Source organism: Macaca fascicularis, chromosome 6, assembly GCF_037993035.2.
Source record: "Macaca fascicularis isolate 582-1 chromosome 6, T2T-MFA8v1.1".
In the NCBI taxonomy this organism is placed as follows: Eukaryota; Metazoa; Chordata; class Mammalia; order Primates; family Cercopithecidae; genus Macaca; species Macaca fascicularis.
The window spans coordinates 69,853,209-69,872,361 of NC_088380.1; the positions used below are offsets into that span (position 1 = coordinate 69,853,209).

At 34.8% G+C, this 19,153-nt stretch overlaps 1 protein-coding gene across 17 annotated transcripts in view; it reads left to right on the forward strand.

Moving 5' to 3' along the window:
- The window catches only part of RNF180 (ring finger protein 180), a 242,256-nt gene that overhangs the window by 42,308 nt on the left and 180,795 nt on the right, over positions 1 to 19,153 (forward strand). For all 17 annotated transcript variants that reach the window (XR_012414538.1, XR_012414537.1, XR_012414539.1 and 14 more), the window contains 3 exons: positions 4,471 to 4,566; positions 5,936 to 6,895; positions 9,889 to 9,924. Coding sequence is in view for 14 of the 17 variants with exons in the window: in XM_045393761.3 (XP_045249696.2) it covers positions 4,471 to 4,566; positions 5,936 to 6,895; positions 9,889 to 9,924 (1,092 nt within the window). In the remaining 3 variants the exon portion in view is untranslated. The remainder of the gene's footprint in view (positions 1 to 4,470; positions 4,567 to 5,935; positions 6,896 to 9,888; positions 9,925 to 19,153) is intronic.

Below are 19,153 nucleotides of genomic sequence, written 5' to 3' on the forward strand. Positions count from 1 at the left end.
TGTCGCCCAGGCTGGAGTACAGTGGCACAATCTCGGCTCACTGCAAGCTCCACCTCCGGGGTTCACGCCATTCTCCTGCCTCAGCCTCCCTGAGTAGCTGGAACTACAGGCGCCCACCACCACGCCCGACTAATTTTTTTTGTATTTTTAGTAGAGACGGGATTTCACTTGTGTTAGCCAGGATGGTCTCAATCTCCTGACCTCGTGATCCGCCCACCTCGGCCTCCCAAAGTGCTGGGATTACAGACGTGAGCCACCGCGCCCAGCCTCGTTACATAATCTTTTCCCTGTGGTGTTAGCTGTGGTAGTCAAGTAATATAGTTGGTTCGCATTTAAAGAATTAGCTGAGGGAATGTTACTGCTTACATTGGAAATGCCAAGGGTTAAACATCTTCCAAAATTTTATATATTACCAACTTTTTGCATATAACTTGTTACACTTAATTAAAAATATTAAAGATCACATAATGATAAAAAATAAGGCATCAAATTTGTAATTTTAAAATTCAGTGATATTTTTCTGTTATAGCAACTGAGAATATTCCCAACACTTAAAGAAAAAATTAAAATAACAATACATTGGCTCCCTTTGCTGCTTGAACAAATTATTTCATTTACAAATATAATTTTGTCAACATTTTTCTGACATTATTATGTGAAATTGCTATTATTTTCTCCTCCTTTTCCTTCCTCCTTCCTTCGTGTGGGAAATTTGAGACATAAAGAAAATCTGTCTGGTAATTTTTTTTAAATCCTAGTGAAACAGTTCTAATTTTCAGTCAAATTTTTCCTGAGGAGATTAACTTGTTGTGCTAATACTTTGATGGCTTTAAATTCCTTAAATTGGGTTGCCTCCAGTTTCATCATTCATCTTAAAATATGTCCATCAAAAATTGTTTTATCATTTATATATTTGTGTGCTTTTACAAAATTAACTGACTTAAAACTTAGAAGCAATGGTTCATCCTCTTTACTTGTAGAATTATATTGGAAATAAATATTACAAATAAAAAATACATGTTTTCTTAGACTGTGTTGGTAAATACAGGTGAAAGTAGTTGGCAGTTTCATTTATAATTGAGGTGTCTGTGTTTTCCCTGGTCCGTATGTAAAGTTTTCAGAAAATGAAACAATGCTATAAATTCAACCCAGCTTTTTATGCTTTCCTACCTGTATCAATTGCTATTTCTCTTTTTTTTTGGTTGTGAGGAGATGAAAGTATACTTTAAATTTTAGCTATTTAAAAGAAACAAATATATGCTGTTTTATATTATTTTTTCTCAAATGAAGGAGGGTGGGTTGAGGGGTACAAAAGCAGAATCAGCTGTGGAATTTTTTCTAAACATACCTCTCCCTACATAAATTTATTTTAGTTAATTTAAAAATAAGATATGCTTCAGTTTTAGTTTTATAAGCTTAGAGAAGAATAGCAGTATCATGCCTTAAAACATACACAGGCTGGAGATATAAGAAAGTTTATTGCCCTAAAAACTATAGTATTTTATATGGCATAAGAGGCAATGTGGAAGCTTGGGATCTCTTATTTCAGTGTTGTTCTCTGTAAGACAGTAAAAACTCTTAAGACAGTGCCTGTGCATAGTGAGCACAATATAAATATTTGTTATTTAGTGAAAATAAGAATAAGTACATTGGGCAACAGAGTGAGACTCTATCTCAAAAAAAAAAAAAAAAAACTTCCACCTACAACTGTGACTCCAGTGTTTATTCTCATAGGAATATTCATAGAGCATTTCCGAAATTTATAGTGGGTAGTGGTTTTTTAGTGTTATGATCAATACTGTGTGATTAAAAAATGATAAATTTATATGATTAAATGAAATAATGAAATGTACATAGTAAAATAAGACATAGAACAGTGAAATATTAAAACATTAATACAAATGATAGAAGTACCTTTATGCAACACAATCCCTGGCATATTAATAAGTATGTCTCTACTTGCTTTGTGTGGTCAACACTGTATTTAGTAATCACTGAATAAATATTGATAGGTTGAGTGCCGTTAACTATTTTGACATTGATAATCTATTGTTCTTTCTACCAGTGTAGAAATTTCCTCCCTCCCTCTGTCGCTCCCACCCTTCTTTCCTTCCTCTGTATGTAGACATAATCTTGAAAAGTCAGAGCAAAATTCTGGATCTGATAATGAAAAGGTTACTTCGTTTGCCAATTTCAGTTTGTATTCTCTATAAGATTGTTTTAAAGAATTCATTAGAGTTATACTAATCTTCATAACTGTCAGCTCCTAATGAAAGGAGCTAGGGTGTATGATATGGATGTTTCGCAAAATTAATTCTACTTTTTCAAAAACTTATCCATACCTTTATTTTGTTTCTGGGGCAAAATAGATAAAGCTATACTGTTTAGTTTTATTGAGTCACTTCCAATATGTTTCCCAATGTTCTTTAAAAATTTTATGTATGAGTTGGAGAGAAAAGCTAGTCATGACTGAACTGTTATTGTAAATAAATCGCTATTAGAACTTAGAAAAGGCAGATGACAGAAGCACACAAAATCGAACACTAAAAAATGATGTCTCTGGGTTCTTAACTTTAGTGTATATGAAAATCATAAGTAGGAATTTATAGACACTCTTAGGTGTAGCCCACAAGTATAAATTTTTAGTAAGTAACCCAACTCACGTCTAATGTTAGTGATCTAAGGACCATATTTTTTGAAATACTCCTCTAAGGTGGCTCTTCACAGAGTTCATGATCTTGATGCAGGCTCTTTTCTTCAGTGCTAGTCAAAAGAGAACCTTTAACTTACCAGAGTGTTGATATTCTCTCTCAAACTCTCTGTAGAAATTGGCATCCACAGATTTCTTAGAATAATTAAAGTTTGGAACCCTAGGATTATCAATGATTGAAGATGCCAGAATTTCTCTTTTGAGGGGGAAAATCTGATAACATCAGTTTATATTTGTATTATGTTGTGGGTTTATTAAAAAATCATTCTAGGGTGTTTGTTTTCATGCAGTTTGCTTGCTGCTGAACAGTGGAGATAGAATGTGACTTTTAAGTTTCTCTTCTCTTGCTAAAATTGAAGAATTTACCTCTCAAAAGGTAATATGCTTATCCATATACAGACTTGCACTGAAGTACACCTCTTCCCACCCAGTTTATTAGATGAATTGGTAAACTTACTTAGAGGGCCAATTTCAAATGAAGTTTTGAAGATACCCTTATCCTGGTGTAGGGGATGGCACTGTTATACAACTAACAGTTTCATATGCCCACTGTGTAGTAACAGACGAATACACTGAGTAGCAGGATTTGCAGCAGGGAAAGAATGTCATGATTGCAAGGTGTCCAGTGAGGAGATGGGAAGAGACCCTCAAATCCTTCATCTCCCTGAGGAGTTCTGGGCTGGGATTTTTAAGGAGACCATGGAGAGTGAGGAACTGGAAAATTGGGGTGGCTGATTGGTTGGGGAATGAGGGATGAAATCATCAGGATGTGGAAACTACATTCTTTGGTGAGTCAACTTCTGGTGGTATCCTTCATTCAGAGCAGCTGGCATCAACGGGATTTTTCAGTCCAGCTGGTGTTAATAGTTTCATTGGTATTCAGGACCTAGAGGAGTATCTCAAAGGGAAACTTTGAGTTTCATAATGTTGAAGTTGTTACCTATAGAGCAGTTAAGGGAAACTGTAATCTAGGATCTGTGGGATTTGGGGCAATAGGCACCAAATAGCCATGAGGAAGCAGGTCAGAGAGCAAGAAGACCTGGGGATTAATGCTCAGTGTGCTGCAAGCTTGGCTTATTTTTGTTTGTCCCCTTGTTCTTCCTTGGTTAATTTATAAAGTTTATAAGGACAGTTTTAGCATCTCTCACATAAGAGTCTTATGACATACTTTATGCGAGGTCAGAAAATCCCTCCTAGGTTATTGACCTGCTTCAGGGGAGAGGGCAGGGGAAAGGTTAGTAAGACCTTCCTGCCTCTGCTGTTTTTCAGTATGCCAAGGAGGCCTATTTTGGGGTAGTGTGTCCTGAATCCCATCATTCTACTCCCCCATCTTTCTGCACATTCATCTAGCATCTTGATAGAGAATGTGGCAACTTTATTCTGTTGTTAGTAGAATTCAGATAGAATAGAGATTTGGGGCTGGAGAAAGTTGCCATGAAAGATACTATTTTGTCTCACATGCAGAAAAAGGCACTAGATGTGTTCATTCAGTAACTGACTGCTAAATTGTAAATTTCATTTGATGACCTCAGTGAGATGGAAGGGCTTTGTCTTAAATCACGGGTAGTTATTCTCTGAAGAAATTTTAAAAAGATCTTTTTTGTGGGCTTGTTTTTTTATTATGGGAGTTAGGAAGGAAAGCAGTGTATATTTGCTTTATAACTAAAATAGACTGTATTTTTGAGTTTTACTTAAATATGAAACCTGTGAAATAAATTCTGAACTGGTAATTAGTAATATCATTTATTTTTATTTAACAGGATACAGATGATTCAGTTGATGCTCAAAATATTTGCCATGTGTGGCACATGAATATAGAAGCCCTTCCAGAATGGATAAACTGCCTGATCCAAAAAGTAAGTTCTTAGTTTCTGAGTAAAATTAAGAATATACAACCTTCAGAATGTTTTTGTCCTCCTTTTAGAGCTGTTTTTCTTAGATGCATTGCTTGGCCAACCTCTTACTGTTCCTCACTCCCATTACCCCTCTTCACACTTCTTTTCTCCTTTCTCTGCTTTATATACCTATCTGTATTTTACACACACATATACACACATGTAATATATGTTACTTATACAGAAGCATATGTATGACATAAATATATATATTATACATGCACATATACATATTTACCTACATACACATATAGCTTATTTAACTTGTTAATTGCCTAGCTCCCACCCTAGAATATAAGCACCATGAAGTCAGGGACTTTATATTTTTATTCATTTGTATTTCCCAGCACCAAGAATAGGTCCTGTTCAATAAATGGAATATTCTGTATGTGTTATTCATATCTATATATACACACATAAATGCACAAACATACAAAATAAATAGGATAATTAATGACCTTCACTGGTATAATCAAAATGAAAATTCTACACTTTAAAGGATCCTTAATGAAACATTATAAGAGCGAGAACTGACCTATGTATAGTTATTTTTTACAATTCAAAACTCCTGTCTTAGAAAATTATAAGTAGTAGGACTTTGGAAATATATAATTACATTTCTCCACTGAGCAGCTTAATTTTTTGTTAAAAAATAACATTTGATATCCCTTCTCACACTGTAACAATTTTCTAGGAGAATGCCAGTGCACTGTTTATAAGTGTCCTGAACTTAAAATATATTAGGACACTGCAGATATTTCACTATCTCAGTTGAAAAGATAATTTTAAGACAGTTCATTATTAATTTCCAATCCAAGCATAGAAAATGCACTGTCTGATGTATGCAATCAATATCTTTTGGTTGTATGTAAAAAGCCAGGAAGAGCTTTATTCTCTTGGTTGGGTAACGTTCCCTCCCACAGTGCTTGGTATGCAAGAAGTGTATCAAAACAGACACTTTTCTGTGAGATTTTACTTGCAAATTAAGCTCTGTCCACTGATTCGCTTCCTGGTTCCATAGCATATTTTTCTTTAGTTCACACTGTATCCATATTTAACCTATTGTTCAAGAGACTCTCATTTAGAATTCTTAGGAATATTGTTTGCTTGGGCATGATTTGCAATGTGTTATTCTAAAACTTTGGCGCCGCTTATCTTTACTTATTGGAAGGCTTATTTTATTTGCTGTTCAGTCTACTAATCAGAAAACAGAAAGCTAGCCTTTCTGTGGCATAGAAAACTTTCATGTGGCTGGCTGTAAAGAAAAAAAAATTCTCTTCGGTTTCTTTATAATGAAAGCACTGTCTTTATTTTTCTTTGTTACCTGTAGGCCCAGTGGACAGTTGGAAAACTGAATTGCCCTTTCTGTGGGGCCCGTTTAGGGGGCTTTAATTTTGTCAGCACTCCAAAATGTTCCTGTGGCCAGCTTGCAGCTGTACATCTCTCCAAGAGCCGGACCGATTATCAGCCAGCACAGGCAGGCGGACTAATGAGACCATCACTGAAATACTTGTCACATCCTAGAGTTCAGTCAGGTTGTGACAAGGAAGCTCTGCTGACAGGTGGTGGCTCTAAAAACAGAAATCACAGGCTTTTAAACATGGCCCGAAATAATAATGACCCTGGAAGATTAACAGAAGCACTCTGCCTGGAGGTGCGATCAACATATTTTGAGATGAAGAATGAAAAACTGCTCTCCAAAGCATCAGAACCAAAATACCAGCTTTTTGTTCCCCAGCTTGTGACTGGCAGATGCACTACAAGAGCTTTTCATAGAAAATCACATAGTCTGGATCTGAACATCAGTGAGAAACTGACTTTATTACCCACTTTATATGAAATACATAGTAAGACTACTGCCTATTCCAGACTAAATGAAACGCAGCCTATTGACCTTTCAGGCTTGCCTTTACAATCTAGTAAAAATAGCTGTTCCTTTCAGAATCCATCCAGTTTTGATCCTAGTATGCTGCTGCAAAGATTTTCAGTGGCCCCCCATGAGACCCAGACACAAAGAGGAGGAGAATTTCAATGTGGTCTAGAAGCTTCTTCAGTGTACTCTGACCATACTAATACTAACAATCTGACTTTCCTGATGGACCTGCCCTCAGCTGGCAGGAGCATGCTGGAGGCCTCAGACCAGGAAGAGCACCTCTCCCCTCTGGACTTCCTGCACTCAGCCAGTTTTTCATTGGGCAGCATTAATCAGAGGCTCAATAAGAGAGAAAGGAGCAAGTTGAAGAATCTAAGAAGGAAACAACGAAGGCGTGAAAGATGGCTACAGAAACAGGTAATATTTTTCAAAAGAGTTTACTAAAAAATCTGTATTATAAATACTGGAGTTTGGGGAGTGGAGCTAACTTTCAACATCTGTATAATAAAAACTTGGTTTTAATAATTCTGGAAATGCTATTTCTAAGTGCACTCAATAATCATGCAGCTGTATTATAATTGGCATGTATAACCCAGTCTCTATGCTTCATGCATGTTTAGAAAAAAACCTCTTTTTCCCAATTCTGGTAATATTTTAGAGGGATATTAATCTCTAATTAACACTGGATTGTTTTTTACTATATTTTAAATGTTTTACATGTTAGGATTGTTTTGCAGTGGTTTTATTTTGGGTTAAAAATGTTTTTTTTTTTATTTTGGGTTGAAAAAATGTTTCTCTAAGTAAATTCAATCAGGTGACAAAGTCATTCACTTTTCATCACTTTATAATAGGTTAAGTGGGTATTTCAAGGAGCCTTAATCATGGGCTCACACGATCTAATTATGATTAACTGTGCTAAATTGTGAAAATTATCTAAAGGCTAGTTTACCCTTACTGTAATTTTGTAGGAGACTATGCTTCTCTATGATTTGATCTACTTCAGTGCCCATAGTAATATGCTCCAGAGTAGGATGTGTGAAGGAACTGAACAGTAAATGTTAGGTGCTATGGAAAGAAAGCAATTAAAGCCAATGGATGAGATGCTCATGAACATTTGAAAGTTTGAACCAATATGTTTCTGAATAAACTTTTTTTTTTGCAAACTGACTTTATTATCTACTTATTCATAATAGTGTCCTTATTAATCAGTGTGTTGTATATTAACAGAACTAAAATATAGAAAGCTGCAACTTGATATATTAGTTTTTTCTTTTAAAAATTGTTAACTGAGTCAAATGGTATTTCTAGTTCTAGATCCTTGAGGAATCACCACACTGTCTTCCACAATGGTTGAACTAGTTTACAGTCCCACCTGCACGTTGTGCACATGTACCCTAAAACTTAAATTATAATAAAAAATTTAAAAAAATAGTTAACTAAACTTATGGCTTATGATTCTAGTTTTGACTCAATATAATAAAATTACTGCATTGAATGTTTCAGATTGAGTGTTTTTGCCATCTTTCAGTTATATAGTATAATTATTTCTATAGGTAATTTTTTATTATATTTTTGGTTGCTAAAATGCATTTCAGTTTGGTTTGTTTACAAGTGATAGTGTAATGTGACATCAAAGCATATATTACAGAATGTAAAAAATGAATGTGTTTTAGCATCATTATAACATACTTCATAGTTTAACTTAACTGAAACTGCAAAGTTCAAATTTTTCATTGAGACTTGACCTATTTATAGGTAAATTGGAGATGGTCATAAGTTAAGTGAATATTCAGAAAGAATATTTTCAAAGTGATTAATGTAATGTAGAGGGCTCTAAAATAATTCTGTAGCAAATAGAAATGTAAAAGAAGTATGAAAATTATACTTCATACTGTAAATATATGCAAATAACATCTTTGCAATTTAAAAATGTGTTTAATTCTTAGGCTAGGTAGTTTTGAAAACCTCAGCTATATGATTGATCATTTTCCATCACAGGAATACTCGTACACAGTTTAGAGCAAAGCAAGTATAAAGTTAAAGTGTTTTTTTTTTTTGTATAGATGAAGTTATTTGTATTCATTCACATACATATGATATAGCTTAGCTAATTGATCAGAATTAATGAGTCTTAGACCTGTTGTCACAGGTCAGTATAGGAAGTGACATGGCAGGATCCTACTGAGTTTGGTAGCACAGAAGCTACAGGCAAACAAATACCCAGTGTTTATTTAGCACAGAAAATTTTGAAGTGTATAGCAGCACAGAAATTTTGTGTTAGTGATGTAAGTATACATCGCAGTTAGAACCAGAATAATTACAATTTTTAAGTCTGTTTTGCTAATTCAAGCAAAAAGGCAAATCCTAGAAAGAGTAAATATCTGAGACAAATTAATGGCATAGGTGTGCAGTTTCATTCCATATTTAATAAAGATTGTGTGAACACTTATTAAATGCTTATTTGGGATACTGTGTCTGAGTAATGACTTCAGTACAGATCGATCTTGCCTTTTTTTAAATGAGGATAAACATATAATATGTAAAGTAAAAGTTACTATTATTAATGATAGTTTTAAGTTTAGAATAATTGGTTGATATATCTGGATTTCTGACTTTCACTTGAGGTTTTTAATAAATGTTTGTAAGCTAGACATCTTTCAGTGATCTATACCATGACAGAAAGCATTAATGACAGTACAAAAAGTTATTTAAATATTTGAATCTTAGGGATGTAAATGAGATGGATATTGAAGCAGACATTACAGCCAGTTTTCAGGGTTTTTGTTTAGCAAAAGTTAATTGAGCATCTACTTTGGGGAAAGACATAGCACTGAACCACATTTAACCAGCAAACTTCTTTTTTATCCAGCATAGTCCTTTTGTTTTTCATTTTTATTTTTTAAATTATCATGCGATAAAATTATTCTCTACATACAGCTTTGTGACTTAAACACATGTAAAGGTTTATATGTAATGACCAACAGAATGGGCACACAGAACATTTTGATCACTCCCAAAACTCCCTTGTGCTATGTGCCTTTATAATCACGTGCTCATCCCGTTCCTAATCCCTGAAAACCACTGATGTGTTCTCCATTATTTTTGTCTTTTTGATAATGTTGTACAATATTAATATACTGTTAAATATAGAATCCTATAGTATACAACCTTGAGACTGGCCTCTTTTACTCAGTAAAATTGCCTATGAGATTCATGCAAGTTGTTGCATGTATTTATAGTTTGTTGTTTTTCATTGCTCAGTAGTATTCCATTGTATGAATGAACCACAATTTATCCATTCAGCTGCTGAAGGACAAGCAGGTTGTTCTAGGTTTTGACAATTATGAGTAGAACTTTTACAGACATTCATGTGCATATTTTTGTGTGAACCTAATTTTTTATTTCTCTAGGGTAAATACTCAGGAGTGGGATTGCTGGATCATATGGTAAGTATATATTTACTTATATAAGAAATTGTCAAATTGTTTTCCAGAATGGCTGTACAATTTTGCATTCCAAGCAGCAAAGAGTTCCATTTGCTGTGTATCCTTGAAAGCAAGCACTGGTATTCTCAATATTTTAAAATTTTAGTCATTCAAATATATAGACATTTGTATCACATCATGATTTTAATTTGCTTTTCCTTAAGGATGCTGAACATATGTGCTTATTTTCCATTTTGTATGTATTCTTTAGTTAAGTGTCTTCAAATCTTTTGGGTTGGTGTGGCAGCTCATGTCTATAATCCCAGCATTTTGAGAGGCCAAGGCAGGAGAATTGCTTGAGTTCAGGAGTTCAAGACCAGCCTGGGCAGCATCGCAAGACCTTATCTCTACAAAAAAAATCAAAAAAATTAGCTGGGCGTGGTGGTGTGTGCCTGTAGTCCTAGCTACTTGGGAGGCTGAGATGAGAGGATTGCTTGAGCCCAGGATACCAAGGCTACAGTAAGCGATGATTATACCACTGCACTCCAGCCTGTCTCAAAAAATACAATCTTTTACTCAGTTTTTAATTGGGTTATTTTCTTCCTTTTAAGAGTTCTTTATATATTTTGGATACAAGTCTTTCAATGGATATGTGATTTGTAAATATTTTCTCTCAGTCTGTAGCTTTTCTTTTTATTCGCTTAATTATTTTTCCTGTAGAGCCAACCTGTTTAGTTTTTATGATGTCCTATTTCTCAAAAAACGTTTTAATAGATTATGCTTTTGTTGTTATATCTAAGAACTCTGTCTCATGCTAGGTTATGAAGATTTTCTCCTATGGTTTTTTCAAAAAATTTTATAGTTTTAAGTTTTACGTTGAGAATTAAGATTCATTTAAAATTAATTTTAATAAGTTGTGAGGCTTAAGGGGTTTATTATTTTACATAGAGATGCTCAATTGTTTCAGCACCAGTTGTTGAAAACAATGTCCTTCCTTCATTGAAATGCATTTGCAGCTTTGTCAAAAATCAGTTGTCTGAAAATGTGTGGGTGTATTTCTGGACTCTCTTCTGTACAGTTCATCTTTTTGTCTGTGCTTTTGTTAGTACCCCTTTTTTCCTGTGACTTTATTACTCTTTTTCAAAATGGTTTAGCTATTTTAAGTTTTTGACTTTCCATGTAGAACTTAAAATCAGTCTGTTTATATTTATAAAACATCATGTTGGGATTTTGATTGCAATTATATTGAAGTTATAGATAAACCTGGAGAGAGTTGAAATCTTTACTATGTTGACTCTCGTAATATGTGAACATTGTCTTTCTTTTTATGTCTTTTTATTTAAGTCTTTGATTTCTTTCATCAGCCTTTTGCAGTTTCCAGCATTCATAACCTGTGCATGTTTAGTTAGATTTATACCAAGCATTTTTTCTTTTGAGAGGAGTTCTTGTTATTTAAAACGTTTTTGACTTACAATTATTTATTGCTAATGTTTAAAAACACTATTTTTGTTTTGACTTTGTATCTTGTGTTATTAAGAGTATACATTCTTGATGTCTTTTGTCAGATTTATTCCTATTCTTTTTAATGCTGTTGCTAAATGCTAATGTTTTATTAAATTTTAGTTTCCAATTCTTCATTATAGTATAATGCTGAATGAAAATGTTGAGAGCAGAAATCCTTGTCTTTTTCCTGATATTAGCAGGAAAGCATGCATTCACCGTTGAATATAATGTTAGTTGTATGCTCTTTTTCAGGTTGAGGACATTTTCTTTCATTTCTAGTTTGCTGATAATATTCTCATGAATGGATGTTGAATTTTGTAGAATGCTTTTTCTGTATGAGTTGATATGATCGTGTGTTTTCAATGTTAATATAATTCACTATCAAATATTGAGCCAGTCTTGCATTCCCACCATAAACTACACTTTGTTATGCTATATTATTATGTGTATTACTAGATACTATTTGCTAATCATTTTTGAGGATTTTTTTATGCCTCTGTTGATGAAGAATATTAGTCTGAAATTGTCTCTTCGTAATATCTTTGTCTGATTTTGGTACCAGAGTATATAATACTCTGAGTATATAGAGTATTATACTCTCTCTATATAATATAGAGTATATAATAGAGTATATAATACTCTAAGAATATAACTAAATGAGTTAGTTGTCTTTTTTTGTGTTTTCTGGAAAATAATGAGGATAACTTTTTTTTTTTTTTTTAATTGAGATGGAGTCTCACTCTGTTGCCAGACTGGAGTGCAGTGGCACAATCTCGGCTCACCGCAACCTCTGCCTCCCAGGTTCAAGTGATTCTCCTACCTCAGCCTCCTGAGTAGCTGGGACTACAAGCGCACACCACCACATCCAGCTAATTTTTTTTTTTTTTTTTTTGTATTTTTAGTAGAGATGGGGTTTCACCATGTTGGCAACGATGGTCTCGATCTCCTGACCTCGTGATCCACCTGCCTCGGCCTCCCAAAGTGCTGGGATTACAGGCATGAGCCACCGCACCTGGCCGAGGATAACATTTTTTTACTTAAATGTTTCATAGTGAAACTACCTGAGCCTGGAGATTTCTTTGTTGAAAGGCATTTCACTATGAATGCAGTTTATCTAATAATTACAGGACAATCCAGGTTATCTACTTCATATTGGGCAAATTTTGATGTTGTTTTTGAAGAATTATCCAAGTTGTCAAAGTTACATATGTAACATTGTTCATAGTATTCCTTATTTGTTATTATTTTAATATCTATTGGGTCTGTAATGATAACCTCTTTTCAATCCTGATAATGATGGCGTCTCTCCTTTTTTTTCAGTCTTGCTTAGAGGTTTGTTAAGTTTATTGATATTTTCAAGGAAACAACTTTTTCAGTTGTTTTTATTGTTTTTAAAATTGTTTTACTGTTTTCAAAATTTGTTTATATATAAATATGTATATATTTACATATATTTCTTCTCTTTACTTCCTTTGCTTTGAATTTATTTGTCCTTCTTTTATAATATTTTTATGATAGAAACTTCTATTATTGATTTGAGATTTTTTTCTTACCTTATCATTTAATGCTATAAATTTACTGCATTAGCTGTATACTATAAGTTTTATTATGTGGTATTTTTATTTTAATGCAGTTAAAACTTTTTCTAATTTGTTTTGCAACTTCATTTGGTCCATCTAGTTTATCTAAGTTATTAGTGTAATTAGGAAATTGCCAATATATCAGCATTTTGAGAAAATTAATAAAACATTTAATCCTAGAGCAAAACATTTTTTTCACTGAATTGAGGGAAACTAAAGCTACCATTAGTATAGTTGCTTAGTATTTCTTAGTATTTCTAAATAATTCTATTTAAACAGCATTTCATTCTACTGTATTTGCATTTCTTACCTTTTGGCCTATTTAATATGAATAAAAGAAGATGTCTCTTTAAGGCCAGAGGACGCTGTTGTGAAAAGAGGGAGTTTTGCCTTATGTGTCTGTGGAGTATTGTACTTGAAAATTTAAAATAATTGACCATATATCATGGTTTGTAATAAATCACTGAGTCATCTACAATAATTCTGTTACATTATTTTCAGTGAGCTAAATGAATTAAGGTACTTATATTATTAAAAATGTATGATTTAGACACTGGGGATAATAGAAGCCAATAAGTTGTATTGAAGACCTGCTTATTTGGTTTTATCTAGCAAAGACATATCTTCCACAAAGGCACTAAGTTTCATTTTCATAGATCTGCATATAGGGGTCATTTTGAAATTTTTACAGTTTTTAAAGGAGCCCATTTAATATTTCATCTCTCGATTCATCATCTTAAAATCTTATACAAATCACACTCCCAATATATATTTGATTATCTATGTAGTGGAAATATTGGAGAATTATTCCCCATTCATTCTTCTCTTCCTCAAGGAGAAAATTAATAGTTATTGAAATGAAAAGCTGCAGTAATGAAAATGTGACAATTTTGAGTTTATAATACGTTTCTTATGGTTTTATTAAACATAGAAAGTCACAAAATAGTCGTTTAGTAAAGAAGACAATCAATAGAGTAAAAGAACATCGTGACCTTTAGTCATATATTGAAACAGATAGGTGTTACTGACTCTACTTTCTGTCAAATTATTATTTCAGTGTAAGTTTGTTTGTTTATTTTATGATTGTAAAAATACCTAGGACATGCTCAGTAAGTTGATAATTCTAATTTTATTCTACCTTCTAGGAAGTCATCATCTAGAATAATAAGATATAAATGTGCAGTCAAGTTAAATAAATAAAACTAAATATCTTAATTTGGCCTTTCTGCTAGCATACAGCTAAATGAGCAGGTATGGAACAAAATAACTAATGATTGATAATGCCTTTACCTGAAGTAATTATATAGATCTAGTTTTCTGATGCTTAGCACAGTACTTTGTACATAATAGATGCTCAAGTATTTTTTAAAGAGTCTTTTTTATTTTAGGATAGTTTTGGATTTATAGAAAAGATTTGAAGATAGTACAGGGAGTCCCCAAATGCTCCACCCATAGTCTCCTGGATTGTTAATATCTTACATTAGTATGATACATTTGTCACAATTTATGAACCAATATCAATACATTATTATTAATATTTATACTGTATTCAGATTTCTTTAGTTTTTACCTAATATTCTTTTTTTCGTTGTTTCAGGATACCACCTTACAATTAGTTGTCATGCCTCATTAGTTTCCTCTTGACATTTTCTCAGACTTTCTCTGTTTTGATGACCTTGGCAGTTTTGAGGAGTACTAGTTAGGTATTTTGTAAAAGACCCTTCAACTGAGATTTGCCTGATGTTTTCGCCATGATTAGACTGGTCTTATTGGTTGTGTCATGGGTTCCCAAAACTACTCCCGTATTTGATGATTCACTAAGAGGACTCATAGAACTAAGCAGAACGTCATACTTCCAGCTATGTTTTATTACAACAAAAGGATATAAACCAATATCAGCAAAGGGTGGGGTGCATCGGGTGAAATCTGGAGGAAACCAGGTGCAAGCTTCCAAGAGTTTTAGCCCCATGGAGTTATACAGAATGTGCTGAATTCCCCCAACAGTAAGTTATGACAACAGGTGTGAAATGCTGGGCACCAGGAAGGTCATTATAGACCAAGTAGCAAAGGTTTTTACTGGGAACTGGTCACATAGGTACCCTCTATCTGGCACATACCAAAATTCCAAACTTCTGGAAGGAAAACAGGTGTTAAGCATAAATCACATTGTACTGTTTAGGCACGGTGAGTCACTATTATCAATTAGGATGATGGGAGCTCTCCCAAAATTCAAGTTTCTGGATGACACAAGGGCCAGCCTTGTAAGTGAAGACAAACATGCTATATTATCTCTTCTCTGCACATGAATTTCGGGGAGGAAGACTACAGAGATAAAATGCCATTCTTTATTAGAAGAACACGTACTATCAACATGAGTTATCACTGTTGATGTTAACTTGGGAATGTTTTGTAACAGAGAGGAAAAATAATTGTCATGCTTACATATCTCTTATATTAGTTTTCTATTGCTGCTATAACAAATCATTATAAACATTGGTTAAAATAACACAGTTTTATCGTCTTATAGTTCTGGAGGTCACAAGTCTGAAAATGGGCCTTATGGGGCTGATATCAATATGTTGACAGGGCAATATGTCTTCTGGAGGCTCTGTAGTAGAATCTGTTCCTTTCTTTTTCCAGCTTCTAGAGCCTACCCTCATTTCTTGGCTTGTGGCCCCCTTCCAGCCATATGGCATCACTACAACTCCTGTTTTCTTTCATCTCATCTTCTCTCTGACCCTTTTAAGGACCCTTGTGATTACATTGGGTCTACCTGAATAATCCAAAGTAATTTTCCCATCTGAGGGTTCTTAACTTAATCATAGCTGCAAAGTTCCCTTTCCCATGTAAGGTAGTATATTCACAGGATCTTAGACTAGGACATGGACATCTTTGGGGAGTCATTATTCTGCCTACCTCACCTTTCTAGATGCCAGTTATTTTTCTGAGTGCATTATTTCATTTAATTTGACACAATTTTAGAGATAATTTCTATTATCCCTATTTTATAGATGGATAAACTGAGTCTCAGAGTGGTTAAATAACTTCCCTAGGCCTACAAACCTAATATGTGATCATAGACCTGTGTCCCAAAGTTTGTGCCCTTAACCATTACTCCACAGCCTTTCAAGAAAGAAAGTTTTTCTCCCACATATTTTATCTTTTTTTGATGATTCAGAAAACATTTTACTATCATATATCTTTATTCTTCATTCATCCTTTCCTTCATGTAACTAATGATCACTTGGTAGTTTACTCTTTGCCAGAAACTGTGCCAAATATTGAGGATACAACAATGAATGAAATATTATCCCTTCCTGGAAATGGAAGTAGATAGGGGGAGACACATGAATTTCAGTAATCATTTGCTTGGGTATTTGCAGAAATGTCATATCATAGAGAATTTTGGACCACAGTTTACTTAATATGTGATTGCTTTGGCCAAGACCTTAAGATGCAACTGAGAATTCTAAAGTAGTCACAAAGGAGCAAGCATGATTGGCTCTATAAGATTTCCTTCAGTTGGTCTAGGCTGGGCTGTGTGTGTGTGTGTGTGTGTGTGTGTACATATTTATATCTCAAGTTATTCCAGGGTCAAAAAACTATTGAAAGGAAGAGAGGTCAACAAAAAGGAATTAAAAGAGGTTTAGACTTGAGGTGATAAGAGTCCTTGACAAAAGACTTATTAACAGCAGCAAAGAGAATTCTGACGGATGTTATAGAGGGAAAGACAGCTGATTTCAGTGGTTGCCAGGCAGAGAAGGGTAGAGAAAGAACCATACTGGGAGAGAGAAAATATTTTGATCCTATGCTGTCCAACACCTAATATAGGTCCTGGCACCTAGTAAAATGGTATAAATATTTATGTCCAAGTAATGTTTAGTTCATTCATACAGCTTTTCTTACCCTGCTATTGAGAGAATGAGAGTTTTGATTACGAGCAATGGGGAAAGAGAAAATGGGAGGGAGAAATTCTAGTGGTGAGATGATGACAGCAGGTTAATATTTAATGAGCTTTACTATATGCTGGGTACAGTGGAAGGTATTTTACTTGCATTACCTAATTTACATGAGCTACTAGGTCACTGGAGTATAGGAAAGGTTTGAGAAAGGAGCACTGACCTCCTCAGGCACTGGGGTGAAATGTCAGTTGGGAGGTAGGAGAACAGCAAAGATGCATGCATGCTGTCTTTCCCAAGTGCGATGGTTTGAACGTGTCACCTCCAAAATGCATATGTTGCCTATGTGATAGTATTCAGAGATGGGGCCTTTAAAAGGTGATTAGGCGTGAGGACTCCTTCCTCATTAATGGAATTAAAGCCCTTTTGAAACAGGCTGCATGCAGCATTCGGCTAGCTTGCTCTCTTACCCTTCCACCTTTTGCCATGTGAGGATGCAGCAAGAAGGCCCTCACCACAGCAAATGCTGGTCCCTTGACCTTGGGCTGCCAGCCTCCCAAACTGTGAGAAAATCATTTTTTGGTCTTAATAAATTACCCAGTCTTGGGCATTCTGTTACTAGCAACCTAAAAGGAGTAAGATGCTAAGTTTTACGTAAAACCAGCTTGTTAGGGGAAAAAAAATCAGAATCATCAGCTAGTCTCAGAGTAGTAACACACACAGAAAACTGGAATTAACCATTTTGGTCTGAGCTTAGTGCTAGCTGTGTTTGATGAATAGAACTAGGTGATACCTTCAGCTCTTTTGGCCTTATGCATAGGAAAGCCTGTCTTTTGTACATTCTAAATCTGCACAGTTGGCTTTATTTACCATGTCAACCAAGATAAACACTGCCAACCTGTTTTTCTCTCTCATTGCTCCATGTCTGCCCTTACCCATTTTTAAAACCATAGTCACTTGCTAGCAGTGCTTCCTTGTCCTGTTTAAACCTCCTTAAAACTTGTCCCATGTGGAGATGCAAATCTTACCTACTCTTCTCACATGTGGAGACCTCACAATATCAGCCTCCATGTGCCCCCAAACTGGGGTGGTACCTAGAATCCTCTCCTTGGCTCAGCATACCAACTAATTATCCCCTGGGATTCCTTTTTACAAAGTAATATTTTAAAGTTTATATTTAATCTTAGAAGCAATATAATAGTGTCAGAGAGCTGAAAACTGAAAAATATATTTAAGCATCAATCATTAAAAGGCCAAATTTGGCGAGGCATGGTGGCTCTTGCCTGAAATCCTAGCCTTTGGGAGGCTGATACAAGAGCACTGCTTTGAGCCCAGGAGTTCAAGGTCAGCTGGAGCAACATAGTGAGACCCCCATCTCTACAAAAAATGTATACTTAGCCGGGCATTGTTTTGCAAGCCTATAGTCCCAGCTACTGGAGAGGATGAGGCGGGAGGATCGCTTGAGCCCAGGAGGTTCAGAGTGCAGTAAGTCATGATGGTACCATTGCACCCCATCCTGGATGATAGAACAATACCCTGTCTCAAAATAAAATAAAATAAAATGCCAAATTTGAGGGAGTTGTTATCTATGAAGGGGAAGGAGAATGTATTCTGGAATGCTATTAGTTATGTTTTATTTCTTAAGCTGGGCGGTATTATCGCAGATGTTATTTTCTGTTCTATTTTATGTCTCCAGTATTTTGTAAAACATTAAAAAATCATTTTAAGTCATTACCCTAATAATACCCTTTTTATTCATTACTTTGGTGCAGAATCTTAGATCGCTCACCTTTGTTCTCCTTGTAAAGCTAGAGGGAAAATCTCCAACAGATCATGTAGCCAAGTATTAAGAGGCTCAATTTCAAAATAATGCTGTTTAAATAATCTATCAGAAAAAAAATTGAATAATAATCCATGACCAAAACTTTCTATTATTCCTTTTTTTTGTTTTTTTTTGATTTTTTAGACGAGGTCTCACTCGGTCACCCAGGTTGAAGTGCAGTGGCGTGATCTCAGCTCACTGCAACTTCTGCCTCCTTACCTCAAGGGATCCTCTCACCTCAGCCCCCCAATTAGGCGCGACTACAGGCACACACCACCAAGCCCAGCTAAGTTATTTTGTATTTTTGGTAGAGATATGGTCTTGCTATACAGGCTGGTCTTGAATTCCTGGACTCAAGCGACTCAGCCACCTCAGCCTCCCAAAGTGCCGGGATTACAGGCGTAAGGCACCGCAGCTGGCCTAAAACTTTCTACTAAAAAATAATT